Source organism: Ambystoma mexicanum, chromosome 4p, assembly GCF_040938575.1.
Source record: "Ambystoma mexicanum isolate Mex_15411 chromosome 4p, UKY_AmexF1_1, whole genome shotgun sequence".
Taxonomy (NCBI): Eukaryota; Metazoa; Chordata; class Amphibia; order Caudata; family Ambystomatidae; genus Ambystoma; species Ambystoma mexicanum.
Window position 1 is genome coordinate 275637807 of NC_090927.1, and position 27978 is coordinate 275665784.

The 27978-nt window shown below is 50.4% G+C and overlaps 1 protein-coding gene across 5 annotated transcripts in view; it reads left to right on the top strand.

The window, feature by feature from the left end:
* Positions 1 to 27978, top strand: part of TDRD6 (tudor domain containing 6) — a 1508150-nt gene that overhangs the window by 766436 nt on the left and 713736 nt on the right. For all 5 annotated transcript variants that reach the window (XM_069605809.1, XM_069605810.1, XM_069605812.1 and 2 more), the window contains one exon: positions 27814 to 27897. In XM_069605809.1, coding sequence (XP_069461910.1) covers positions 27814 to 27897 — 84 coding nt within the window. The remainder of the gene's footprint in view (positions 1 to 27813; positions 27898 to 27978) is intronic.

The window sequence follows — 27978 nt, forward strand, 5'->3', positions numbered from 1 at the left end:
CTGGCAGCAATTCTCTGGTTTCGCTTGTAAAGATCCCCTTCCAGTCCCATCCAAGAAGAAAACACCAATGCTAATGTCTGGATCTCATCTTTCCAAGATTCTTTGACACAGTCCAAGGAATAGGTATAGAACTACTTGATCTAAAACTTTACAATTGATAAGGACTTCTGCAGTTCATTTGGTATATTTGTCAGGATGCTTCTCTTTAGGTTGCTGCTTCCCTTTCAACAACTCTTTTACTATAGTTACTATGTGAACAGTCACTTTTACCCCACAGTATGCCACTTCTTTGTACCACTCAACTGCAACATCCAATGACAGCTTTATGCACCACCACAGTTAAAGTAGTCCTACTTCTACTTTGTACTTCAGAATTATTAGGCAGGTAAGAACAAAACACTTCGACATCTACAGGTAGGCAAGGCACTCTTCCTTTCTAGAAGTTCCAAGAACAGGGGCATCCACTTTGCCTATTCAGTCTGTCATTGCCACTAATGTAACTTGCCTCTGGCACACAACTTTCCCTCGGCTTCAACAGTCTTCAGCATTACAGGCTACTTCTATAATATTCTTTACAAGCACCCAGCGCTCCCCTCCCCCATCTTTACTCACACCTTTTCTGTTCAGGTAACTACCCGGAAACTGTAGTGCCACTCTTTCAGCTGCAGGTAACAATGCCACACTTGCATCAGAGACCACTTGACCGTTAGAAACGTTCCAGATAAAGTTGATGGGTTTAAACAGGCTTTCTTTCACTTTAGAAAGGGTTTGCCTCTTGACTTGGGTAATGCTAGTTCTGCTTGTCACTATGAACAACTTCTTGAAATAAAGGACGATTCAGGATACTGCAAGGTTCAGTCGTTAAAGGGAAAAGCTAATTGGGCACACTGGACCATTCTTTAAGATAGATCTTAAACGTTTGCAAGTAATTGTATTCAGATATATTATTACATAGAGGATTTCATACTTTTCTCTGGAAACACAGTTGGCCATACGTGACCTTACTGTTACGCTCACCTGGCTCCCACAGGGGCATCGGTCGGACCCGGACTGCTGTGCCCTCCACCCACGTGATGAGTAGTGCAGCGATGACTGACTGGATCTGCCCTCCTAATCTTGTCTGCTTGGCCCGTAGAAATATTCTCTTACAAGTGGAGGCATGGATTTAGCCACTTGTGGATTCAAGTGATAGCACCCCCACTGTCCTCCCCACTAATCACCTCCTGAAGCACCCTCTCAGCAATCTCACCTTATATTCTTGAAGGATGAGCCCTCGATCCTGCAAAGCACGCAGGGGCGTGTTGATGACCAGTTACTTCAATGGCCTGAAGATATTGGAAGAGTTGTAGACGAATCCTGACTCCAAAAGATCCTGGCGAAGAGCCGTAAGTATATAGTTCGTAAGAGTTCAAAATGTCTGGAATTCACTCCTGTCCAATTCCTCTTTTATCTTGCAGCTTTGACCCAATAAGAAGATTGACAGCTGAAAGCGCTCCGGTAAAAGTCTGTTACCGAACACTGTCCGGTAAATAATGCCAAGGGTTAAACTTGCTGCTTTCTTCTTATCTTACAGGTGCGGCATAAGATGTGGCGTGCTGATGAATTATACCTGCGGTGGTAAAATCAGGTAAGCATATGGGGGCTAAAGAGATTGTCTCTGTTCTCTCTGTTCACCTTGTTGTTTCTTGTCCCCCTTAGGTGACGGGATTCGGCGATGTAAAGATGGAGACAGCGCCGGATCGAAGAGATGCTGCGTGGAACGGTGAGTTTGGCGCGGCGCTGCTGCTGGCGATGCGACGCGTTTGAAAATGCGATGAATCTGGAATCAGGTAAGAAATCGGGTAATACTCTTGTTCTAACCTTTGCTTCTTTCCTTCTTTCTAGGTGCTCCAGGTTCGAGGCGGGCGTGGCAGAAGGCTGGATGCTGCTGCTGGCACGGTGAGCGTTACGCTGCTGGATGCAGAATAATGCGAAGCGTGTGCTGCTCTTCGGATGTGGTTTATATAGCCTCCAAAGTAGTCCCAGGTAGGTATCCCTCCCCGACCACACCAGAGTAACGAAATAGTCCCGAAGGTAAAGTAGTCCCTTCCAGGCCTCACATGGGTTTGGATCTTATTGCAGCATGGTCTGCATCAGGTAAGTGTGCACCTATGAGCCTGGCGCCTATGGCGCCAGCACTGATGTTCCATAAGAGCCTGGCGCCGTAGGCGCCAGGACTGAACCCAGACAGCCCCTAGCAGGGGTTGCTGGGTTTTCTCAAGGCGACATGCCTGCTCCCTGGGCTGATGGACGTGGTCTGGATGCCCGGGGGTATGCATCATGACACTTATATTGATGCTGTATTCACTTGCAACTCTCGTAAGAAGTCAATGTTCGTGTTCGGAATGGTTTTAGCAAGCGTTTCCTTTCCATTTGTGGACACACGACCACTCCAGTAACAATGTTCAACAATGGTCCTCACTTCTCACACGAACACTACGACTTTCACAATTAGTGCGCATGCTACATTTCCATTGTTAAGAATTCGTTTCAATGCAACAAACAACTTTAACTTGCTTTAAAGTATATGCAAGTTATTTTAGAGCTGGTTACAGTTACCGGCAAAGCTTGCTGAGTGAACCTGAATGCCGAGCTTCACTCACCGTCTCCAGAAACACTGCGGTTGTGAGTTTCTTTGCTTTCCCGACTTCCTCAACTTCTACTACTACTTTGGGCTCACTTGGGATCCCACACTGTTCTCCAGCATGGGTGTCTCCAGTCCAGCCGCGCATATGGGTGGGGGGGGGGGATTCTCATTTACTCCCAGTATTTCGGCTTGCCTTCTGCCTCTGGCTCTAGCACAGTCACAGCTCCTCAATCACAGTAACTCGGTGCACATGGGTAGCCTTGTACTTCTCCTCTTCTATTACTGCCATTGTTTGTAGTATACCCCTGTAATTCAGAATGGCATTTCATTTTAGAAACCAAAGGGTCTTACATTTGGTATAGTATGCTTTGTTATAACCTTGGGGTTCACCTACTTAGGTTTAATAGGCGGTTGAGTGACATTGAAATGACAATAAACCATAACTTCTTTTGGTAGAGTGTCAAGTCTCTCCCTATCCGAGGACAAATACTGCGTCTCGTCCCACGGAATCTCCTCAATACCCTGTGCCCTTTCTCCACCCAGGTGATCCTTCCACAGTACACCACCCCCAGGGTTAGGATCAGGAAGTGCCTGCCTTCTCATTGGCCACCTGGGAGGAGACTTTAGGCAGGGTTTCAGTGAGGGATCTGCAGGATTCCTTACATAATGCAATCACCACCTAATAGCTTGGTCAATTTGGGTAGTATAATAAATCTGTGCTTGCTTACTTGATTGCAATTTCTTCTTCAAATACTCTTATTTCCTTACTGCTTTTTTGAGGTCCAAGTTTGGAGGTGTACCATTTCTCTGAGGTCCTATTTGGAGTAACGAGTTTCATTTGAATAGGGGCAATGCGATTGAGCTCTCTGTATAGTTTGATTATATACTGTGTAACGAATCTGCTCTATTCGTCCCTTCTCCCAAGGGGCTTGGGAGGTGAGATTGCTCAGCAAGACCATCCCTAGGGGCATGGGCAAGTCGGAACTCACTGATAGTGAATCCCCGTTTGTGGTTAAGGATTCCTGTAAGAAACTCCCTGTCCAGAATACATTGTCTGCCTACATTGGGATCAGAATGACTGTACTTCTGTTTTAGATTCACCAAATAGTGACATTTCTTCTGATATTTGGCTTTAGCTAACGACAAAGCACCTAGAATGAGAGAGAATCCTACGCAGAGGCGAGCCTTTGCCGGGCAGGTGTCCTGGAGGGGTGGAGCTACGCCAGCCTGCGAAGCCGATCGTTGTTTAGAGGAGCGAGCTGCTCTCTAGCAAGACGCTGTGAAGCTTGTGTTTCGAAGCGACTATCACTTTGAGAGACTGATAGACAGTAAAGAGGCTGTCGCGCTGGTGTGGTGAGCTTGGGTCCTGTTAACTGATGCCAAAACCAGAGCTCAGGTGAGGGAACAGATGCTTGATCTCCACTTGAGACGTGCATTAGCTGTCATGCAGGGCAGAGCCAAGAAAGCAAACTCGCCCTAAGAGGTAACACCGCTGATCGAGGTGAAAAGCTATATCCGAGGCTGGGGAAGCCAGGAGATAGAGAAGCACTGAAAACCCACACAGTGGGTGCCCAACCTAGGCCCTACTAAAGTAAGCCTAATGGAGGGCCACGCCGGCTTGGGAAGCCCAGGTAAACCATGAGACGGTTCCACTGAGGCTGGGAACGCCAAAAGGGTTATGGAAGCCAGGTAAATCTGCATACTAGATAAGGGCATACACTCGAACGGGGCCTTAATTGCAGCTTTTGCAGGTAGGGCTTTTGAGGTTTCCATGCTCCAACTCAAAACATGAACATTTTCAAACACCTAGTATGAAATGCTGGCATTGCTTTGAGACTCATGATCCAAAGAAGGGATCATGGCATAACCATGTAAAGAATTAAGACTGATCATTCATAACCTTCGGAAATGTTACAATATTGCATTGTTTAAAAAATGTGTCAATTCTTCAGTCTCTTGAAAGAGATCCCAGTAGTTTTGCCAAGCAAAGTTCAAGAATACTTTTGTTAACGTTTTTTTTTTCTAAATGGTAGGGCCAGATAGTATGTAGGGTTTTGGACTAAGACCATTTTCTTTTGGGACTTTTGACTAGCACCACTAGTTTTAGTTTGTTAGGTAGGGAACTTCCCTCCTAACATTGGGCCTAACATTAGATAGGTGTTTTCTTATTTAAATAAACCCCTTTTGAACATGTCACATCTTAGTCCGATTTCTTGGTTCTCGACAACTGTGACTAGACGAGCTGGGTCAGTTAGACTTGTCAGATTTTCAGACAACTTGGTCAAGTGAGGTGCTAAGGATTGTGGCATAGTATCATGTCTATTTCTGCAGGTAATTCAGTTTTGAGCTTATTTAAAACAATATGGGTGCAACGATCGTGGGTATTTTCAAGATGGCAGAATGGTCTGTCGCTGGTAGGCACAATAGGGAACGTTTCTTGGAAGAAATATTTCTAGAAAGAACACAATCGATGGCTCTGCCTTCATTTTGGGTAGGGCCTGTGGGTATCAACGAGAAACCCAATGTAGAGAGGTCTTTCATTTGGCGTGCTAAATTGATTATTGTTTAAATTATGATACTTATTGTGATTTGTGAGAGACAGGATAACTTTGTATAGTTTATGAAGTCAATTTTACACTGAGGTGGGTAGTAAAATTAAATGGTTGTTGTAGGGTCCAGTATATATTTAACAGCAAGTGCCTCACATAGAAGTATATCCATAGCTTGGACTGAGTAAGTTTCCTTTGCAGTGTCTCTAATTGCTAGTGCTACCCCTCCTCCTCTGCCAAGAGACCTATTGGCTGTATGTAAGGTGTATCCTGCTAGAAAAGCAGCTGTAATGGTAGGACCTCAGTCTTTTAGCCATGTTTCAGTCATGGCTAATATGTCTAGGTCATGATCATGATGAAATCATTAACATCTGCTGGATGGCATCATGAGGGATGCAAATTTAGCAAAGCACATTTCAATGATCTGGTGGTGTTGAAGAGGGATGGGCAAATTCCACCTATAAAGTACATGTCGCGGAAGAATGCCAGGAGCTATCGTGAACTCCCATACTATTTTGGAACAATTCCTAGTTATCCAATAATTGAGAAGTATGTCGAGAGGTACCTACTCAGCCAGCCCTATAGACCATGTGCGGTACAAATCTTCTACAGAGTGGACGAGGAGCCTCAGGCTGCAACTAAAGAGACCACAATTGACAGTATTGACTAAAGTGCTGAGAAGCCAAAGCCACTGACGTTGTTAGAGACACCACGACGTAGCGGCGTTAGACAGGAAGCACATGTGCCATCTGCACATCGGGACACACACACACTCGAATACACGCGTACAGTACTATAGTTGGAGGACAGAAACATATACATACTGTCATTGTTTTTATTATTTTGTCATTAGCTTAACACAGCAAAACGGAATCTGCAAGAAGCAAGAGATCCTGAGTACAGCTTGCAGATGCTTATGTGCAATTAACCTTATGGAACTGCAGGAGCACCTATGAGACCTGACAGAGCCAAGTGTGACTAACATATGGAGAATATAGAATAGCATCGACACTGTAGGAAGTGCTTAATGGTTTAGGAAAATTACAGCAGGCCCCAAGCTTCTCTGCAAGAGCTGAGGCGAATTCATGCTGGACAAGAGCAAACGTGAGAGACACGACCCGCTGCCAAGGCCACCAGATACGAACGACATTCCATTCACTGAATGGCAGTAGCACCATCTGCAATAAATGCGAATAATTCCTTCTAATTCAGAGCTGCAGAAGCTCTAAATCATCCGAACACGTGACCCGGCCGACTCAGACGATGAATAGAAACTAGAGCTGGGAAAGAGTTGATCTCACGCCGCCAGACAGAAGCTTGCAACAAAGATGTTACAATGTGAGACAAGTAAGATGAACAAGAACTCTTAGTCTAAGGTGGTGCACACAAGTTAAAATGCAGACAAATGGTCGTTCTTATTACTTTGAGAAGGTACACCAAGAACTGAGAACCATTGCGGATCCAAGGGCTGGGGAGGTCAACTCTAGCCAATCACAGTTCAGTCCTCTAGGGGTGGGTAGCAACAGGCAAGAACCAATGGTAAGACCCTCACACTACAACTATGTTTAGAGATAGTCATTTGGGGATGGACCAGGCCAGCCACCTGACATGCGCGAGCAAGTAGAATAACTCATATAGGGGATTATATAGGTTATTATGCTCCTGACGACCAATCCAATAGGCCGATAGGTTTTCTGGCAAGGGGCTCAGGTTGTGATGTCACTATGACGCCACTTCAGGACAAAACTGCCTGCAAGCCAGGAGATGTTGAAATGTCTGTGGATTTCTTCTATCCTTGTACTGATGTCGGGTCCCTGGGTTTTGATGTCTTTAATTTATTGATGTAGGTGGAGTTAGGGTTAAGCTCATGGATTTTATTTCCTTGACCTTATGTTGGTGAAGCATGGCATGACACAATGGAAAGTATTTACTTGGGTATTACATTACCAAGAAAGATACATCAGTAATATATTAATATAATTAAATGAGATATGAACGGGGCGGATGCAGTGAGATCTTACGCTCTCAGCGGGCCTCTCCTCTTCTCCATTCCGTCCTCTGCGTTCCCATTCCAGAACTCGATCTCCCATGATCAGCGCCAGCTGTAGTATGCAATACTACAGCTAGTCAGCTGCAGTTCTCCCAGTCCAAGATGGTCAACTTCCTGCTTCGCAGTGATTGGCTGCAGACTACTGTGATACTACAGTGATGCAGTTTGGAACCTCTGGAGAGGTTCTAAACTGCCTTTCATTCAACATCAGCTTTGGAGAGGTCACAGTGCTTAGGAGCTCCACAAGAAACTAAAGAACTCGAGAAAAGAAGACTCTTATTTGAGGAAGTTCATCTGGAAAAGACAGACTGAATTCAGAAAAGTGACTGAGTTGAAAGAAACTGAAATTTTGCTTAAACAATGTTTTAATCTATGGAATTGAGTTTAATTGCATGAACAGCATTAAAAAGTTGTTAGAGGAAAGAAATCAAAAGTTTGCCTGCCAGTTGTAAAATACGTTATCTATCTTAGAAAAGAGAAGCTGTAAATAATTGAATCCAGTTAATTGCGAGTGTGCGCGTGCCAGCAAATGTTCATTTTTGAAATCTTCACGCGCGTACCAACAACATTGCAATGTTGTAGAGTTCAACGTTGTTTTCGTAACAAATCCTCTCGCGTTCGATTAAGGGACTCTGCGACGTGCCTTGCGTTCAAAGAAAGGCAAGGGGGGTTGCGTCGGTAGTATTCGGTACTACGGAGCAGCGCGTATTGGCGGCGAAAGAGACCAGCTGAGGCAGTGGGCGGCGGTCTGCGCTTTTGAAAAGCAGAACAGGGAAGCAGTTCATCAGTAATTCTGAGCGGCGTGGCAGCAGTAGGTTTGCGCGAGCGCGTGTGAATCTGTTAGAACATTAATATGATACGGAGGCAATCTACAGAAAGAAAAGCAATGTGTGACAGAAAACTGATGTGAGGAAGCAAGCTATGTGATCAGACAAGAATGAGGCAGTCATTGAGAGGAGTGACCCGTCAGATGTTTTTCAAGAGTGGAAATTGTAAAAACATTATAGTCAGAAGAAACTGAGTACAAGGAAAGGAAGGTTAAACTCCTTAGGTTTCTAAAAGAAGTTGATTTACCTATAATTCAGCCGTGTGAACTCTGAGTAAGAGCAATTTGAAGGGATTGTGTCCTCCGACGTATTCCTTATCTTTGATATACGTTTCCAGCTTGCTGGCCTTGGACATTTTTTTCTCTGTAGAGGGCGCTGCGTGTCGACGTCCGCCGAGTCGATGTCCCTCGACAGCCACCGTATCGGCGCTGACGTCACCATGCCCATAAATAGACACGCGCTGCGTCCGTTGCTCAGTTCCGTTTTTCCGCGCTTCGTGGGGCCTCGGAACGTCGTTGCTCAGTTCAGTCAGGTTTATCTAATCTATTTCGACGAATATTCCTGATCATTCTCGTTGGCTTCTTCATCAGAACCGACGACGCTGCGATCCGGCTTCAAGAAATGTCGAGACTGCGGTAAAAAAAATGTCAATAACGGATCCACACAGGTTCTGTTTACGGTGCTTGGGGTCCGAGCACCATTGTTCGGAGTGTGAGGGCTGCATGTCCATGACGGTGAAAGGGGAAGCTCGAGAGAGGTAAGTCAGCCAAAACCTCCTCAAAGGTTTCGTCGGTCGAGGCATTCGTCTCCTCGCCGTCGAAAACACTCCCATTCTAGATCTCGAAGCAGCTCCCACCATTCGTCGAGATCTAGACACTCAAAAAAGAGATGTCGAAGGTCCCATTCCTCGTCTTCGGTGTCCCCAGAAAGAGTTTCCTGTCCCACCAAACGCAGTTCTTAAACTGAGTGGGAGGAATTCAGAAAGAAAATGTTAAGCGTCTTCGAGAACGCGGCCTCGACCCCCTCGAAGACAGCTGAGGGTGATAACCCAGGTGAAAAACCCAAAAAATCAAAACGCCGTGAGTCGCAGCCCCCAGCGAAACATTCCACCCAAGAGCGCCATGAGCCATCGGGTAAGAAGGCACCGTCTTCGACGCCGGCGTCGAGGGTTCCTTCGACGCCGTCGTCGAAGATTCCCTCGACGCACGGGTCGGCGCCATCGACGCCGTTGTCGAAGGGTTCCTCGACGCATCGGTCGATCGACTCGATGCCATCGTCGACGCCAATGAAAGGGAGGACCAAGGCTCCACAGCCAACAGTGTTTTCAAGGGCCTCCGGCACGACGCCGAGACCGTCGTCGATGCCCTCGAGTAGGATCCCGATCCTCTCGAATTCTTCGAGGCCCCTGCCAGTTTTTTCGAGGCCGGTTACATCGGCTTCGACTACTTCGACATTATCTCGTCCGATAACGAGTTTGACTCCTTCAGCCCTAGAGATGGGCTTTACTCCATTTCAGAGACCAGAATACCCTGGTCTTTCTTCAATTTATGAAGAAAAAGAAGACCCCGAGCAAGAAACTTTTGGTTTGCAGAGATCCTCACTGTCTGCTGCAGAGGATTTCACCTCTGAAGAAAAGAGGCTGAAGGAACTACAGGACTCACTTCATGAGGCCAGTGGACTTGACAGTTCCCCAGAAGTGGAATTTGTAAAGCCAGACCCAGGTGAACATGCCGAAACACCATATAGAACCCTGATGGCAAGAATAATTGAGTTTATGGGTTGGTCTGCGCCTTCACCTGTTTTCCAACAGGATGATCTAACGGATATATTGGACAAAGGCCCACAGGAGGACCCGGTGGTCCCCTTCCATGCAGCCCTACAAAGAAAAATTGCATCCAATTGGGAGACTCCCGAAGTCATCCCAGCAGTCAATAAAAGACTGTCGACAAAGTATAGGGTAGCGGCTGCTGACCCTAAATACCGGCACCTTCATCCAGCAGTAGGACTGCTTACCCTACTGTCCCACAGGACAGGGATGACAAGAGGTATGACTATGGCAAAGAAAGTCTTCTCTGCCTGTAGTATGGCGTTGAAGTCCGTCAACGCCACCTGTACGCTCGCCAGGTTCAGTCACACATTATGGGAGTGTGCTTCATCAGCGGCTGACTGTATACCCGATGGAGAGGAGAAGGAAGCCTTCCTTAACATCATTCAAGATGGCAAAGATGCCATGTGCAAGTCTCTTCAAACTGGCATCGATTCCGCTGACAGTATCAGCAGGGCCATGGCGCCTAGTACAACAATCTGCAGGCATGCGTGGTTTCGAAAGTCTGGCTTTGCTCCAGATGTACAGGCCAGACTTTTGAATATGCCCTTTGACGGCTCTTCGTTATTCGGAAAGAAGGCTGATGACAGTCTGGAAAAGTTAGACTTCTAAAGCAGCAGCAAAATCCCTAGGAGCTGCTATCCGCCAAACTCCTTTTCGCCCCTCAGGAACCTCGGGGAGAGGAAAGTGCTTTCGCTATTATTACGCACTCGGAAAAGGCAGAGGACAGCCGGCTCAAAGAGGCCAAAGAAGATCCACACGAGGTGGACGGGTCAAAGGTACTAAGACCGCACCAGCAGCAGGTGCCTCTTTACCCTTGGCATCTGCATCAGCCGCCCCCAAACCATTCTGAGGCCTTTGCACACAAGACACCTGTAGGGGGCAGGTTAACTCACCATCTGACGGAATGGCAGGCTATAACGTCAGATGCTTGGGCGTTGTAGACAGTTGCCCAAGGTTACTGCCTACCCTTTCTACACATCCCTCAGTCATCCACCGGGGAACGGCTCCCGAAAAGTTCCAGATCCGCTCCTCTTGCAGGAAATTATGGACCTGCTAGAGAAAGGTGCCATAGAACCAGTACCTGTAGCGGACAGGAACAAGGGCTGGTACTTCCCCCCCTCCCCCCCCCCCTACTTTCTCATACCAAAGAAGGACGGAGGACTGAGACCCATCCTGGATTTAAGAGAATTGAACAAGTTCCTCAGGAAGGACAAGTTCAAGATGGTACCTCTTTCTCAGATCCTTCAGGACCTCCAGCTCCAGGACTGGTTGGTATCTCTGGACCTTCAGGATGCTTATTTGTATGTGCCAATCCATCTCAAGCACAGGAAATACCTGAGGTTCGCAATTGGCAACTCTCATTATCAATTTCGAGTTCTGCCATTTGGGCTGACCTCTGCCCCGAGGGTCTTCACCAAGCTGATGTCGGTAGTGGCGGCGAGTCGAAGGAGGGAAGGGATCCACGTCTATCCCTACCTAGACAATTGGCTGATCAGGGCCGTATCTTCAGAACAGGCCCGGACCCAGCTAGATTATGTCTGCCTCTTGCTTCAGAGACTGGGCTTCTCCCTCAATTTAAAGAAGTCACAGATGATACCATCTCAGAGACTCCAGTTCATTGGAGCCGTCCTGGACACTTCCCTGGGAAAAGCCTTGCCACCAGAGGTGAGGGCTCAAGATATTCTGCAGATGGTCACCAAGTTTCAAAATGCCCAACGTCTCCCAGCCTTCGACTTTTTGAGGTTGCTAGGCCTCATGGCATCCTGCATCTTCCTTGTGCCAGAGGCTCGCCTGAGAATGAGATCTCTTCAGTGGGCAGTGAGAAGTCAGTGGTCACAATTCTCAGGGAGAATGACAGATCTCCTCCGTATTCCGGACAGGGTAGCCCACGACCTTCAGTGGTGGGCCTATTCAGAGAACATCTTGAAAGGAGAACTGTTTTGGCAACCATGGCCGGAGATAACAGTAGTCACAGACGCCTCGCTCACAGGGTGGGGAGCCCATGCCAACGACCTGACCATCAGCGGTCGTTGTTCTCCATCGGAGTCCAGACTACATATCAACCTATTAGAGCTGAGAGCGATCAGACTAGCGTTGAAAGCTTTCCTGCCATCAGTACAGGGGAGAAATGTCCTGTTAACGACGGACAACACGGTGGCCATGCACTACCTCAACAAAAGAGGAGGCGTAGGATCACTACCACTGTGTAGAGAGGCAATGCAGCTCTGGTTTTGGGAAATTCGGGAAGGAATCTCTCTATCGGCAGTCCATCTAGCCGGAGAGAAGAATTTGACAGCGGACGCTCTGAGCAGGCAGAGCACAGTCTCCCACGAATGGGAGCTAGCTCAGGAAGTCCTTCAAGAGATCTTCGCCCTTTGGGGAACCCCTCAGGTGGATCTGTTCGCCACAAGCACCAACAGGAAGTGCGAGCTGTTCTGTTCGAGGGAATTTCCCCCGAGAAGAGCTCTGGGAGACGCGTTCGTAGTGGACTGGGAGTTTCCACTCCTCTGCGCGTTTCCACCAGTCCCTGTTATTCCTCAAATGATCAGGAGGTTTAGAAGATTCCGGAAAACCATGATCCTAATTGCCCCGGACTGGGCCAGGAGAACGTGGTACCCGGACCTTCTGGATATGTCCATCTGTCCTCCAATCAGTCTTCCACTCAAAGAGAATCTTCTCTCGCAGAAGGGAGGTCAGGTTCTCCATCCAGACATCAAAACCCTCAAACTCCACGCTTGGCTTCTGAAAGGTTGAGGTACAAGGATTGGGATCTCCCCGATTACGTCATGGAGGTGTTGCTTTTCGGCCAGAAAACCAGCAACAAAGTCTTTATACCGCTGCCGTTGGAACAAGTTTCGCAGCTGTTGTAGGGAAGAGAATATCGACCCTTTTTCATGCGATACACCAACGGTGCTATCGTTTCTACTCTACTTGGCAAACTCAGGCCTTCAAGTTGGCACTGTAAAAGGCTATCTCGCAGCGCTTTCTATCTTCAAGCGCACTGCGGAGGAACCATCGTATTTCAAAATTCCTCTAGTGGTACAATTTCTCAAGGGTCTGACTAATGTTTACCCTCAAACCATTCCAGGTTCCATTATGGGACTTACATTTCGTCTTAAACTTCTTAATGGGCACTCCATTTGAACCACTTCACTCTTGCGCATTAAGATTTCTCACACTTAAAACTGTCCTACTTGTAGCACTAACATCGGCTAGGAGGGTGAGTGAGCTACAAGCTCTCTCCTGTAAACCCCCACATACAATCTTCCACAAGGACAAGGTTGTCCTCCAGGTGAAGCCTAATTTTCTCCCAAAGGTGGTTTCTGAATTCCATATTACTCAGAAAATTACCTTGCCTTCATTCTACCCTCCTCCCCATCCGGGGAAAGAGGAGGAAAGGCTACACAGGCTGGACCCTAGGCGAGCTCTTAGCTTTTACATCAGCAGAATGGCTAGAATCAGGCAAGCAGACCAGCTGTTTGTAGGATACTCAGGTCACAAGTTGGGACTACCCATAACAAAACAAACAATCAATCTCCAGGTGGATTATCTTGGCCATCCTGGAATGTTAGACTAGCAGGGAAAGAGCCACCCTAAAACCTCAGGGCTCATTCAACCAGGGGTATCGCAGTTTCTTCGGCTCTCCAGAGAGGGGTACCGGTCCGAGACATATGTGCAGCTGCCACATTGTCGTCCGCACATACATTCACAAAATTTTACAATCTGGATGCCTCCACTGCTTAAGAGACCAGATTTGGCAAAGCCGTATTACACTCGGTCCATCCCTAAAGGGATATATAACACTATCACTCCCTCCTCCAATTACATACCACTGCTATGGGAGTCTATCAAAGTTAAGGAATACGTCGGAGGACACAATCCCTTCGAAGAACAAGTTACTTTCTTACCTGGTAACGTTCTTTCGACGGGATGTTCCTCCGACGTATTCCTTATCGCCCCTCCCATCCATCCCTGCAGTGATAACTTCCCTTGTGGTTGCAGCTTTCGCTCCTTCAAGGTTACTAACCAATTCAGGCATGTCTTTCTTATACTACAAAACGGAACTGAGCAACGGACGCAGCGCGTGTCTATTTATGGGCATGGTGACGTCGGCGCCGATACGGTGGCCGTCGAGCGACATCGACTCGGTGGACGTTGACGCGCAGCGCCCTCTACAGAGAAAAAATTTCCGAGGCTAGCAAGCTGGAAACGTATATCAAAGATAAGGAATACGTCGGAGGAATATCCCCTCGAAAGAACGTTACCAGGTAAGAAAGTAACTTGTTTGTCTTGAGGAAAGCGTTTATTTGAGGAAATACAAGTGAAAAATGTTTTTAAAGGAAGTCTACTGTAAAGAAAAAGATAAGTCACAGGGGTTTGCAGCACTGAACTCATTGCATGGCAACAACTATAGGATCTTCCCACTAATCAGCAAGTGTCTCTAGGCTAGAAGCAGAGACAGATTGGTAACAGAAGGGTTTATGCAAGTAATTTGATTTCATTGTAGTAAGTGTAAAGTTGATTATTAATCAGAAATGCACTATTTGCAGGGTTTCCAGTGTCCTAGGAGTTGAAGGAGGCAGAAGGAATCCTGTCCGTTTATTTTCTCCACTTCCTCTTTTCCCCCGGTCTGGTTTACTCAGGAGTTGTTCAATTGACCGCTGGGAGAACTGGCTTGGGGGATCTGGTGCGCTATTAATCTGCTCCTGCAGGATTTCGGCGCTGTGACCTGATAACTGATCCCTGTTTGTTTTGGCTGTAATGAACCGCAGTTTGAACTTGCTGTTTGGCTAGGCGTACGTTCCTTTTGGGGGAAGGGGTTTGGCCTTCCAAGAGTTTGCGAACTCCTAATAGCCCTCAAACCTACCTGGGAGTTTTTCCCCCCAACAGTGTTTAAGTTGACTTGGTCCTGTGGAGGGACTAGACTATCTTATGGAGGCCGTAGTAGTGGTCGGTGTTAGGACTTATACTCTTACGTCCCGTCCCCTTTCCTCCATACTGCATGGGCGTCCCTTCCTACGGATGGAGACTGAACATTTTTCACCTGAAAAAACATCTTCTCCTTGAAATTTAGAGGTCCGTGGGGGTGCGGCCCTTGGAGCATGCGCTATCCTGACTCCGCCCACCGGTGCCACACCTCAGTCCCCTTTTCCGCGTTGACGGGAGTGGGCCAATTTCACCAGCGCTCTTTTTGTCTTTTTGTCATTCAGGTATTTGGTCCTGCGGCGTCACGCTCCTCCCCGGCGCATGTCGACTTCAGCACTTCAGCAGGCTTTAGCAGGTGTCCAGCCTGTGAGGGGCTCTTCCCTACATCCGACCCCCACGCTTTTTACCTCGGCTGCCTCGGTCCCGACCATGGATGGGAAGGTTGTACCGCATGCGCGCACTGAAGAACAGGCCAGCTATGTGGAGGGAGCTATTCGAAAGGTCGCCTCCAGAGGACTTGAAGGACTTCGTCAGACAGAGATCGATGGCCGATATTTTCCATCGCACCCCGTTAGGGCAACTCTTTTCTGAGAAAACGCCCGAGCGGGAGGACCCTCTCAGGTTCTCGCACCGGCACACGTACCAAAGCTAGTCCAGCTACCGGCCCCACGGCCGAGGGGGTCATCAAATCCTTCCGGAAACAGTGCTGAGGGACCGCAAGGTTCTTTTACCTGGGGTAAACCCAAGGGCCAACGCCCTAGTACTGGCCTAATGTCCGAGGGGGCGCCTGCATGCAGCACTACCAGCGACTCTGCCGAGGGCAGTACGCCTACCCAGCCTGGTTGCAGGGTAGGCCTCATGCTCCAACACAGAGTCTTGGAGGAGGCCGGGCAGATAGCCAAGCACCCCGACTTTGTCACTCAGCTCGACAAAATGGCCGCTGCACCAGATTAAATGGCGGCTCGTCCGATGCCACTTCTAGCAACGGAGCAGGTGGAAGAATGAGTTTCGAGGTGGGTTTTTTGTCCACCAGGTACGTGGCCACAGCTTATCCATCAGCAGCGCAGGGCAGGTTCCCCCTGCAAAACAGAGTGCTCTTCGGCCCCAGCAGCCACTCTGTCAATATCTACTGCCACCGCCTCAGCCTCCGAAGACTGGTTTGTCGAAAGATTCCTGGCGCTGATGTGAACCCCTCAGATGGGGGTCCATCCTGTGGGATGCAGTCAGGGACTTGCCCCCCCTCGGTCACTCCAACAGCACCTATAGTCATTCCTCCCATGACTCCGGCACCACAGGCCCTAGCGCAGCCCCCACTGCCCTTGCCTGCTCCTTCGATTCAGGCTCCCCTGCCTCCCACAGTTCAGGTGGCTCCACAACAGCCTCTGCAGCATCCTCTGGCTCCGGTACCCACACCGCAGCCCACGGCACCCAGCACTCCTCCACCCGCTCTGGACCAGCCGGACGCTCTGGTGGATACAGACGAGGAGGACCACCCTGACACGCTGCCGTCAGCGAAGGCTTCCCACAACAGGCTTGCCGGTTTGGCAGAAAATGTGGGGCTTCCTCAACTGAGGTCGAGCAGCCCAGAGGAGGGGGGGTGGGGGATCTTGGCAGTAGTCCTCACCCTAAGACCCCCTACCAAGACGGGTATATTGATGCAGAAAGACGTGACTCTGCCAGGAAAGGGCTGGCTCAAGCCACACTCTGCCCTACCTGGCAAACATTGCCTCGATGCCAAGTATAGACAGATGGAGGGGAATACTCTTGTTGTCAGTGCACCCTCAACCGCACTCTTTTCGATGATCGCTGCTGCGTCCTTCTACTCTAAGCCTCAGTCTTCGTCGTCCTCCTAGGTGATGCAAGGCTAGGAGGAAGAGATCTTGGAGGCGTACGTGAAGAAGCTGTAATCCAGCGCTGCCAAGCCAACGCAGATGCCATGCTGGCAGCCAGTAACCAGAGGCTTTGGCGGGAAATAGCGGACTTCCTTCCAGAACTTCCAGTGCAGAGCCAGGCACACTTCAAGGCGGGTCTAGGAGAAGGCAAGCTGCTAGCGCAGGACATCATGGAGTCCACCATGGCCCACATTGATACCTCTGGCCGGGCCATCTGCATTGCCATGGGCACGAGGACGACGACCTGGCTTCGGGCTACTAAATTTAACCCTGACGTCCAAGCACGCATTTTGGACCTTCCGTTCAAGGGTAGTGACCTCTTTCACTCTACCACTGACGAGGAATTAGATAAAAAGAACAGCTTGCAAACTGCGAAGTCTTTATCCTTGAAGGCCACGCCCAAGGTGTACACCCAGTTGCATCAGTGCTCTGACGGGGCGGTCGTTCGGCGGGTTCCAGGGCTTCCAGCAACAGAGGTCGAGGCAGCCTGACCGCTCTCCCAGTCAGCACCGGCGCAAACAGGAAAAGGCCCCGGGGGGGGGGGGGGGGGGCAAGTGCTTCTTCCAGTCCCCCTCCTTAGCAGCAGCCTCAGAAGGAAAGAAAGCATGACGCGTCCCTTCGGTTCCAAGTGTCTCCGGTGGAGGGCAGGCTTGCCTCTCGCGTGCATTTTTGGTGCTAGAACTTCACGGACACCTAGATCCTCTCTGTAGTATCCACGGGGTACTGCCTGCCTCTTCTCCTTCCTCCCCTCCACTCCCACAGATTGGGGCGGCAATTCTGTTGGCGGAGAATTAGTTGCTCGTCGAGAAACAGGCTGTTGAAGAAATCCCAGCCTCCCAGAGAGGATTAGGCTTCTATTCCAGGATTTTCCCCATAAAGGACCAGGCCGGCCTGAGGGTTGTGTTGGAACAATCCACCCTCTCCCTTCCTCTTCAGAAATTCAAGATGTTTTCGCCAGCACTCATTGCGGAGACATTGGACAAGGGAGACTGGATGTGCTCCATGGATCTGAAGGACGCCTATCTACATGTCCCAATTTGGTAGCCACATTGCTCCTTCCCGCGCTTCAGGATCATGGGCTGCTATTTCCAGTACAAGGTGCTACACTTTGGCCTCAATTCAGCCCCCAGGGAATTTACCAGACTCATGAATGCAGTGGCAGCTCTCCTCAGGGCCCAGGGCCACCATGTCTACCCATAGCTGGACGAATGGCTTGTCAGGGCGAGATCTTCGGAGGGGGTTACCCACACTTCCTCTGCACTTATGAGCACACTCCACGACCTGGGGTTTACCATCAACATCAAGAAGTCTCCACTGCAGCCCACGCAGACCCTCGCCTTCCTTGGCCTCATCTGGGATACGAGCTCCGAGAAGGTCTTTCCCTCGGAGGACAAGATTACAGCCATCAAGAGGGCCACTACGCACTTACTTAACGGAGCAGTGACCTCGGCCTGGTGGTACCAACACTTACTGGGTATCATGGCGGTGGTCCTCCTGGCCGCGCCACACATGAGACTCAGGATGGGGTTACAGCTGCACTTCCCAGCCTCATGGAATCAGGAGAAGGGCTCCCAAGCAGAGCTGGTCAGCATACCAACTTCTCTCCACTCGGACCTCACATGGTGGTCCAGTGGCTACAACCTGCGGACGGGTAAGCCCTTCCGGCAGCTATCCCCAGGAGTTGCCATCACGGCGGACTCCTCCTTAGAGGGCTGGGGAGCCACTCGGGACAGCCACAGAGTCCATGGAGTCTGGAACCGGCTGGAGTCACACATCAAATGGCTTGAACTGGGAGCTATCTGGCTAGCTCTCAGCTTTCCTTCCGCTCATTGGGGGCAAGACCGTCCTTATCCAGACTAACAACTCCACCAGCATGTACTATGTCGACAAGCAGGGGGGTACCAGGTTCCCTTTGCTGTGCAGCCTAGCGGTCAGCATGTGTGAATGGGCCCTGGAGAACATCTACCTACCTCACGGCCGTCCACCTCCTGGGGCAGGCCAACTTGGAAGCGGACAGGCTCAACCGGTGTGCAGAGAATTACGAATGACAATTGAACCACCAGGGGCTGATGGAGGTCTTCAGCAGAGGCGGGCACCCTCAGGTGGACCTGTTTGCCTCCCAGACCAACTGGAAGTGCCATATATGTTATTTATAATGCGTTTAATACCCGGAGGTGTCTAAGCGTGGACCCGGGGATCGAATAGTGTTGCTCATTGTCGTCTTGCTTCCAAGGTGAGCATGTTGCCCCTGAGCTATCCTCCCGAGACTATCCTTCATCAGTTCGTGTCTTGGCAGGGGCAGGGCCCCGGCTCCCTGGGTGACGCATTAGATACAGTGGGACGGCACGACGGCCTATGCCTTTCCTCCCACACCCCTGGTCCACAGGGTAATCCGCAAGATAAAGGAAGATTGTCACCTCAGCATCATTCTGATAGCTGCATGGTGTCCGGCGAGACCGTGGTTCTCTGAACTGCTCAGCCTCACGGACAGAGCAGCCATTCACCTTCTGCTGGGTCCAGCCCGTCTCGTGTCCCAGCAGAGGGCAGGGTCATTTGCCGCACCCCACAGAAGTTAGCCTTTGCAGCATGGTTCCTGAGCAGGTCACCCTCGGGCACCTGAGCCTATCAGAGGTTAACCTGGAGATCAATAGGGGCGCCATCTGGCGGGCTTGTCCAGGCTCTACCTGCCCATCAAAATGCCACACCCAGTGTGGGACCTCAATGTGGTTTTAGGCACCTTGGCGCACAAACCCTTCGAGCCAATGGCGTCGGTAGAGATCTGGCTGGTCACCATTAAAAGAGCTTTGTTAGTGGGACTCACCTCTGCTTGCAGTCAGCGAGGTCCAGGCTCTGGTGGCCTCAGAACCCTATACCACTTTACACAGGGATAAGGGGGTCCTGCGAATTCACCCGGCGTTCCTGCCTAAGGTACCCACCGCTTTCCATCTAAACGAAGAGATAGTCTTACCTACATTTTTCACTGACCCCAAGAACGAGGCTCAGAGTGTCTTGGACTGTCTGGATGTCATGGGCGCTCCGAAATTTTATCTGGACAGGACCAAGGGCTTCCGCAAGTCAGACACACTTTGTCACTGTTGGGGGCTCCAGACCCAGTTATCAAGCATCCAAGGCTTCTATTGCACAGTGGATGGTTGCGGCCATCAAAGAGGCCTATGAGGGGCAGCACAAGCCACTGCCAGCTAACATCCACGCTCACACTGTCGGAGCCAAGGCCATGGCCATCGCATTCCAGCGGCAGGTTCCGTGGCAAGTCATAAGTAGGGCAGCCACCTGGTCCACCCCTTCGGCGTTCTCTAAGCATTACTGTTTGGATGCCAGCTCTAAGTCAGACGTGACGTTTGGACAGGCGGTTCAAGGGGATTGGGTCCTCCGAAGTATTCCTTATCTATGACAGGTAATGTCCACGGCTGTGCTGCTTCGGAAAATCTTCGGCGTCTGTGTCCTGCGTCGATGCGCCGTCCCCGAGGACCTCCTCCGACGGATGACGTCACCCGATGTGATGAGTAGGACGCACGACGCCCATAGCCTCAGTTCCGTTTTTTCCGCGAACGTGTTTCCTTCGTGAATCTCGGTACGCCTCGACTCTTTGGAGTTTGCTGTTTTCTTCTCGGTTCGTTGAACCTGTTCGGTTTTTTGTGAAGACCTGTTCGTGGCGATGTCTACTTCGTCTTCAACCCCGCGTCCGGGCTTCAAGAAATGCGGGGACTGTGGGTCCAAGATGTCGGTCACGGATTCGCACGACGCCTGCCTCTGGTGCCTCCAGGAGGCCCACGATACGGACGACTGTGTCGACTGCCAGTCGCTCACGGCGAAGGCCTTGTGGGAATACAAGAAGAAGCTGTCGGTAGGTCGGGTGTTTAAGCCCCGGAAATCGAGGTCTGCAGGGCTTTCGACGGATGACTCGAGAGGCGACTCTGCGTCATCGTCGGAAGTCCAATGGGTCTCCTTCCAGGAGTCGGTCTCACCACTCCTCCGCCTCTTCGAGGCATTCCCGGAAGCGCTGGCATCGGTCGCCTTCCCCGTCCTCTTCCTTCCATGCAAGCGACACCGGAGGAATGGGCTTCTTCGGGAAGCAGATGCTAGCGATTCTTGAATCGCAGGGCACCGGTCCGTCCACGCCTCCGAGTGGGGTCGGTCGGCACCGGTCGAGAGACACTGCTCGTGCGCCTTCGGGCTCGGGTGGTCAGCACGGCTCGCGGGAGAGGTCCCGCTCGGACAAGGGTAGCCGTTCTCGCCATGCCCGTTCCAGGTCCTCGACGCGCTCCAGACCGCGCGATCCTGTGCTGTCCTGGAAGAAGATGTTGACGCCTGTGGTGCCGAGGTCGTCGACGATTTCTCTCGAGACTCCGCCTCCGAGGGGGTCGTCTACACTGTCGGCCCCTCGGTCGTCGAGAGACATGCTCGGAGCTCCGGCTTCGAGGCCGTTGATGCTGGCGGCGCTGCAGCTGACGTCGACGCCGATGCGTTCGACGCCGGTGCCGACTCGTTCGGCACACTCGACGCCTTTCGAGGCGGTGGTGTCGGAGGGGCCCCGTGGCACGGTGTTAGCCCCTAGAAAGGCTCTGGCTATGGTCAGGCACAGCTTTGGTCCCTAGGTGTCTTCCTCTCACCGCCTGGAGTACATTTCAGAGGGTGATGAAGGCTCTGATGACTTCTTGGTTCCGGTTACGGTACCAGATGAGCTTATCTCGGGCCATAGCCAGTTTGATGACCTGAGGCAGTCACTGCATAATGCCAGTGGACTGGACACCTCTCCGGAGGTTGAGTTTTGTAGGCCGGAGCCTGGCACTCATGCAATTCTTCATATCGGCGCCTTATGTCTCGGGTCACCGACTACTTGGGTTGGTTGGCTCCCCCAGGGGAGTTCATTCAGGATGATCTCACGGACATATTTGATCTTGGTCCCACCACTGACCCGGTATTGCCGTTTCATATGGCTCTGCAGAGAAGGGTGGCGGCGGCTTGGACTGCTCCGGAGAGTCTCCCGGCAGTGGGCAAGTCTTGGTCGTGAAAATACGTTCTGGCCAGTAGCGACCCCTGCTACTTGTCCCGGCACCCCAATCCGGAGAGTTTGGTGGTGCAGGCGGCTACGGCCCCGGTAAAGCAGGCGTCGTATCCTACCATCCCTCCGGATAGGGACGACAAACGTTTTGACGGCTGGACGAAGAAAGTGTTTTCTTCAGGGGGTATGGCGCTTCAGGCGGCCAACTATTCCCGAAGGGGACGAACGGGATGGTTTCCTCGCTATGGTTCAGGATGGCAAGAATGCCATGTGTGAGGCCGTTCAGTCAGGTTTGGACATGGCAGATTGTGTCAGCCGGTCCATGGCGGCGAACACCGTAATATGCAGGTTTGCGTGGTTGCGGAAGTCTGGGTTCGCTCCTGATGTGCAGTCCCGGCACCTCAACATGCCCTTTGACGGTGAAGATCTTTTTGGCAGCAAGGCTGACGAGAGCCTTGAGAGGTTGCAGACCTCCAAAGCTGCAGCGAAGTCGTTGGGCGCTGCAGTTCGACAACCTCCGCCTTTTCGTCCTAGGGGACAGCAATGGAGGGGAGGTTCCTTTCGCTATTACTCATCCTTCAGTAAAGCGAGAGGAGCTAGCAGTCAAAGAGGCCACCGTAAGAGTGCCAGAGGTGGAAACAAGGGTACTCGAGGTGCCAAGGTCGCTCGGGCAGTTGCCTCTTTGCCCTCAGGCAATGCCGCAGCTGCTACCACTCAGTAATGAGGCCAGGTCCCATGGTTCGCCGGTTGGGGGAAGGCTGGTGCAGCATCTTGTAGAGTGGCGCGCCATTACTTCAGATGTGTGGGTTCTGGAGATCATAACCCACGGCTACTGTCTTCCTTTTCGGCAGAGGCCTCACGACAATCGACCTGGGAAACTCTCTTTAAAGAGTCCGGAACCGCTCCTTGCGCAGTAAATTCAAGCCCTGCTGGAGAAAGGCGCCATAGAACTGGTGTCTGTAGCAGAGAGGAACAAGGGATGGTATTCCCCTTATTTTTTGATTTCGAAGAAAGACGGGCGAGTGAGACCCATCATGGACTTGCGCGGCTTGAACAAACTCCTCCGGAAGGACAAGTTCAAGATGGTTACTCTCTCTCAAGTCCTCCAGGCCCTTCAACTTCAGGACTGGTTGGTGTCTCTCGACCTCCAGGACGCTTACCTCCATGTGCCGATCCATCCCAAGCACAAGAAGTACCTGAGGTTCGCGGTTGGCGATTCGCACTTTCAGTTTCGGGTCCTGCCGTTCGGATTGACCTCCGCCCGAGTGTTTTCACCAAGCTCATGGTGGTGGTGGCAGCGCATCTCTGGAAAGGGGGGTTAACGTCTACCCCTACCTGGACGATTGGTTGATCAGGGAGAGCTCTCCCAAGCAAGTCCTGGATCATCTGTCCGTCACCTGCCACTCCCTTCACAAGCTGGGCTTCTCCCTCAATTTAAAGAAGTCCCATTTGACACTGACGCAGCGGCACCAGCACAACGGAGCAGTGCTCGACACATCCCTGGGGCAGTGTTTTCCTCCCCAGGTAAGGGCTCCTCACATTCAGCAGATGGTGCACAAGTTTCAACTTGCCCAGAATCTCCCAAACGTTTGAGTTTTTGAGACTGCTCGGCCTCATGGCATCCTGCATTCTTCTGGTGCCAGAGGCTCGTCTGCGGATGAGATCTTTGCAGTGGGCACTCAAGCTCCAGTGGTCTCAGTCCTCCGGCAGGCTGTCGGACCCTGTTCAGGTGCCGCCCTCGGTCGCCCATTACCTTCTCTGGTGGGCTGGCGAAGGCAATCTGATGAAGGGGGGCCCATTTTGGCTGCCCTGGCCGGAGGTGACGATTGTGACGGACGCATCCCTCACGGGATGGAGAGCTCATGCCAACGAGTTGACAGTCAGCGGTCGTTGGTCTCCGTCGGAGTCCAGACTCCATATCAATCTGTTGGAGCTGAGGGCCGTCAGGCTTGCCCTGAAGGCTTTTCTGCCGACTGTGCGAGGAAAGAGTGTCCTGATTTTCACGTACAACACGGTGGCCATGCACTACCTCAACAAAAAAGGGGGGGCCAGGGTCACTTCCTCTGCGGGGAGGCGATGCAGCTCGAGTTCTGGGCCATCCAGCAGGAAGTTTCGATCTTGGCTGTTCATCTGGCCGGTGATGACAACGAGACGGACGTTCTGAGCAGGCAGAGCACGAACTCTCACGAGTGGGAGCTGGCTCAGGAGATTCTCCTGGAGATCTTCGCCCCTTTGGGGGACCCCTCAAGTAGATCTCTTCGCCTCCAGTGTCAACCGGAAGTGCGAAAGGTTCTGCTCGCGGGAATTTTCTCCAAAAGGAGCCTGGGGAGACGCGTTCGTGGTGGAGTGGTCATTCCCACTGCTGTACGCGTTTCCTCCAGTACCCGTCATCCCGCAAGTACTGCAGAGGTTACCGAGGTTCGGTTCCCTGATGATTCTCATTGCTCCGGTGTGGGCCCGGAGGACGTGGTACCCGGACCTTCTCGACGTGTCCATCTGCCCTCCACGTCGTCTTCCCTACCGAGACGATCTGCTCTCACGGGAGGGGGGGTCAGGTTCTCCATCCAGAGGTCAGATCCATCAACCTTCACGCTTGGCTTCTGAAAGGTTGAGGTATGAGGATTGGGTCCTCCCTAAAGACGTGATGGAGGTGTTGCTTTCGGCCAGGCGGCCGGCAACAAAGTCTCTGTACCGTTGCCGTTGGAGAAAGTTCTGTGACTGGTGCAGAGTTAAGAATGTGGATCCTTTTGAATGCGACATTGCCATGGCTCTGTCTTTTTTCCTTTCCTTGGCCTACAGGGGCTTGCAAGTGGGGACCATTAAAGGTTACCTGGCGGCGCTGTCCATATTTAAGCGCTCGTCTGAAGAATGTTCCTATTTTAAGATTCCTTTAATTTCTCAGTTTTTGAAAGGGCTCACTAAAGTGTTTTCTGGTGCCCAGTTGGGATTTGAACCTTGTTTTATGGGTGCTCCGTTTGAGCCTTTACGTTCTTGCCCTTTGAGACTGTTAACTCTGAAAACTGGGTTTTTGGTTGCGGTTACTTCCGCTCGCAGAGTGAGTGAGTTACAGGCACTTTCAGTTAAGCCACCCTTCACTGTATTTCATAAGGACAGGGTTGTCCTTAGAGTTCGTCCTTCTCTTCCGAAGGTGGTTTCGTAATTTCATTTGAGCAAGAAGGTTGTTCTTCCGGCTTTCTAGCCTCCTCCACATCCTGGTAAGGAAGAGGAGAGGCTCCATAGGCTTGATCCTGGGAGAGCGTTGAGCTTTTATATTTCGCACATGTCCCGGGTCAGAGTGGATGATCAACTTTTCATTGGGTACGCTGGAAAGCGTTTGGTCCAAGCTGTGACAAAACAGACTTTGTCTCATTGGATTGTTTTAGCTACCTCCGAGTGTTACCGCTTGGCGTGTAAGGACCCTCCGGCTGGCTTGCGGGCCCATTCTACCAGGGGAGTGGCTGCGTCTACTGCCCTGCAGAGGGGTGTTCCTATTCGTCACATCTGTGATGCAGCCACCTGGGCTTCAGTACATACTTTTGTACGGCACTGCTCCCTCGATTCCATCCGAGGGCAGGATCTGGCCTTTGGCAAGGCAGTCCTTTATTCCACAATTTGATTGGGCATGCTAAATTTGTGTTCTAAATTCTTTTTCCACCTCCTTGCTGGGTACTGCTTTGGGAGTCTGTCATAGATATGGAATACGTCGGAGGACCCCATCCCCTCGAAGAACAAGTTACTTTCTTAACTGGTAACTTTCTTTCGATGGGATGATCCGATGACGTATTCCATATCGCTCCCTCCCTACCTTCCCCGCTGCAGAATTTCTTTTGCGATTGCAGCTTGCGTTCCTCAAGGCCTTGTGTGCCTGACTGGCAGAAAACTGGTGGCACACGTTCTAGGGGAAAAAACTACAACTGAGGCTATGGTCATTGTGCGTCCTACTTATCACATCGGGTGACGTCGGCTGTCGTAGGTCGTCCTCGGGGACGGCGCATCGACGTCATCGACGCAGGACGCAGACGCCAAAGCCAAAGATTTTCCGAAGCAGCACAGCTGTGGACATTACCTGTCATAGATATGGAATACGTCGTCGGACCATCCCATTGAAAGAACGTTACCAGGTAAGAAAGTAACTTGTTCTTCTAAGGAACTTATTTGCTTAAGGAGGGTCCCCTCTCCACCCTGGGGCTACATTCAGTTGTAATCGCCCATGCAGTATGGTGGAAAGGTGATGGGACGTAAGAGTAATTATAAGTTATTCACTGTATTGTCGTTAGTCCCCTTTCCTCCATACATCTCACCATCCTCCCCGTATTAAGATTGGTGTAATTGGGCAATGATAAATATTGTCGACGCGTCAATGGGGACTGAGATGTGGCACCGGTGGTGAAATCAGGGTAGCGCATGCTCCTAGGGCCGCACCCCAGCGTGCCTCTAAATTTAGAGGGGAAGGTTTTTTCTGGTGAAAAAGGTTCCGTCTCCCATTCCTAGGAAGGGACGCCCATGCAATATGGAGGAAAGGGGACTAAGGAGTAACTTGTATTTTTTCTTTACTCTGGCCTGGTGGACAGATGTATAGATGGCCAACCTATATTGTGACGGGGATAGCTCTACGAACTGTAGCCAAACCAGTTCAAGGTAGCAATGCGAGTGCTCTAGGCTAAGTCTCAAGAGGTGGTGAGCTTCTAAGTGGTCCACAATGAGCACACACAGAGAAACAGTCAAGGAATACACTTGGTCAAACCGGTATAAACTTACTTCGAAGGGATTGTGTCCTCCGACGTATTTCTTATCTTTGATCTAATCCATTCCAGCTTGCTGGCCTCGGAATTTTTTTCCAGTAGAGGGCGCTGTGCGTCGACTTCCCTCGAGTCGGTGTCCCTCGACAGCCTTCGCAGTGGTTGCAACAATGTTCGGTGCAGATGCACTGCGAATCGGCTTTTTGCGCCAATGGTTTGATTTGTGAGCAGCGTTGTTCCTACAGCGCTGGTGCTTCAATGACGGTCTGTTTACTCTTCACTCTGCCTATCCCTCCAGCATGGATGGTGTCATTAGAGATGAATCTTCACGTTGCCAGGTTTCTTGGATTCAGACCTGCACTTGCAGATCAGCTGTTTAAGACTAGCGCGGAGATCTGCTTCTAATCATTGTGTTACTCTCTACTAGAATGTTACCTAATGACTTAGCTGATTTTTTAATATACATCAGAAGTATGCAGCCCTTGGCTCTAGAGATGTTCTGGACTAAAACTTGTATCATTCCTAGTCAGCTTAGTCATTGTTTTGGGACCAGACAAGTGGTAATCTAAAACCCCAAAGGTTGCATGCCTCTATTCTACATTATTTTGACACCACTGTGGTATGGGTCTAACAGTGCTCAGTGTCCAGAGAGTACTCCCAGTAAGAGCAATAATACCCTATCCCACAGTTTAGTACACACCACCTGGACTATAAACTGATTGAAATTAACTCCAAATCCAAGTAGCTGGTGGCAGCCACAGGTGGGATTGCTGGCCACACATATATTCTTTTTTGCGTTCCTGAAGGCCTTAGAGTACTTATGTACTGAGGTGTGTGGTAACTTGTGTGCACTGTTTTTAGAGTATTTATCGACTTGGGCCTCTCCAGTGCCAGAGACGTAGGAGAACGGGTCCTAAAATGTCCAAGTGGTATAGTTGAGCCATTTAACTAAGATCAAAACAATGACTTGTATGACCTGAATAAAGCACCCAAAGCTTCACTTAAATGGGAAACATACAAGGCACATCAGAGTTTACCCTTAGTCTTGTTTCTTTAGGTGGTCGCCAAACTACTAGACTATTTGTACATTTGTTCAGTTGAGGATGTTTTATTCCATAAATCATGATTGCTTTGTTATATAAACCTTTCTTTTTCACTATTAGTAATAACCGTTATTTGCTCAGATCTCGTGACCACTAGCTTTTCTCAGGAAAACAAGACTTCTAGTTCTTCCAACACTGATGTGCAAGGTACATAAGCTTGAAAGGGAGCTTTCCGTCTTTCTAATATTGCATCGCTTTCTTTTGTGTTAAGAACTTGTAAATCTTAACTTTTTTTATAATTTCTTTGTAGGAATAGCTGTTCGTTTGGATCATCAAATATTTCCGGATGAAAATGTAGGGAACAAGGACTGTACACAATCTGATACAGTTGAAGGTACTAAAAGAAATGGATTGGCTGGACTAGATATTGAAATATTTCTGCAATTCGTGCTGCCTTCCCTAACTCCCTCAGTAA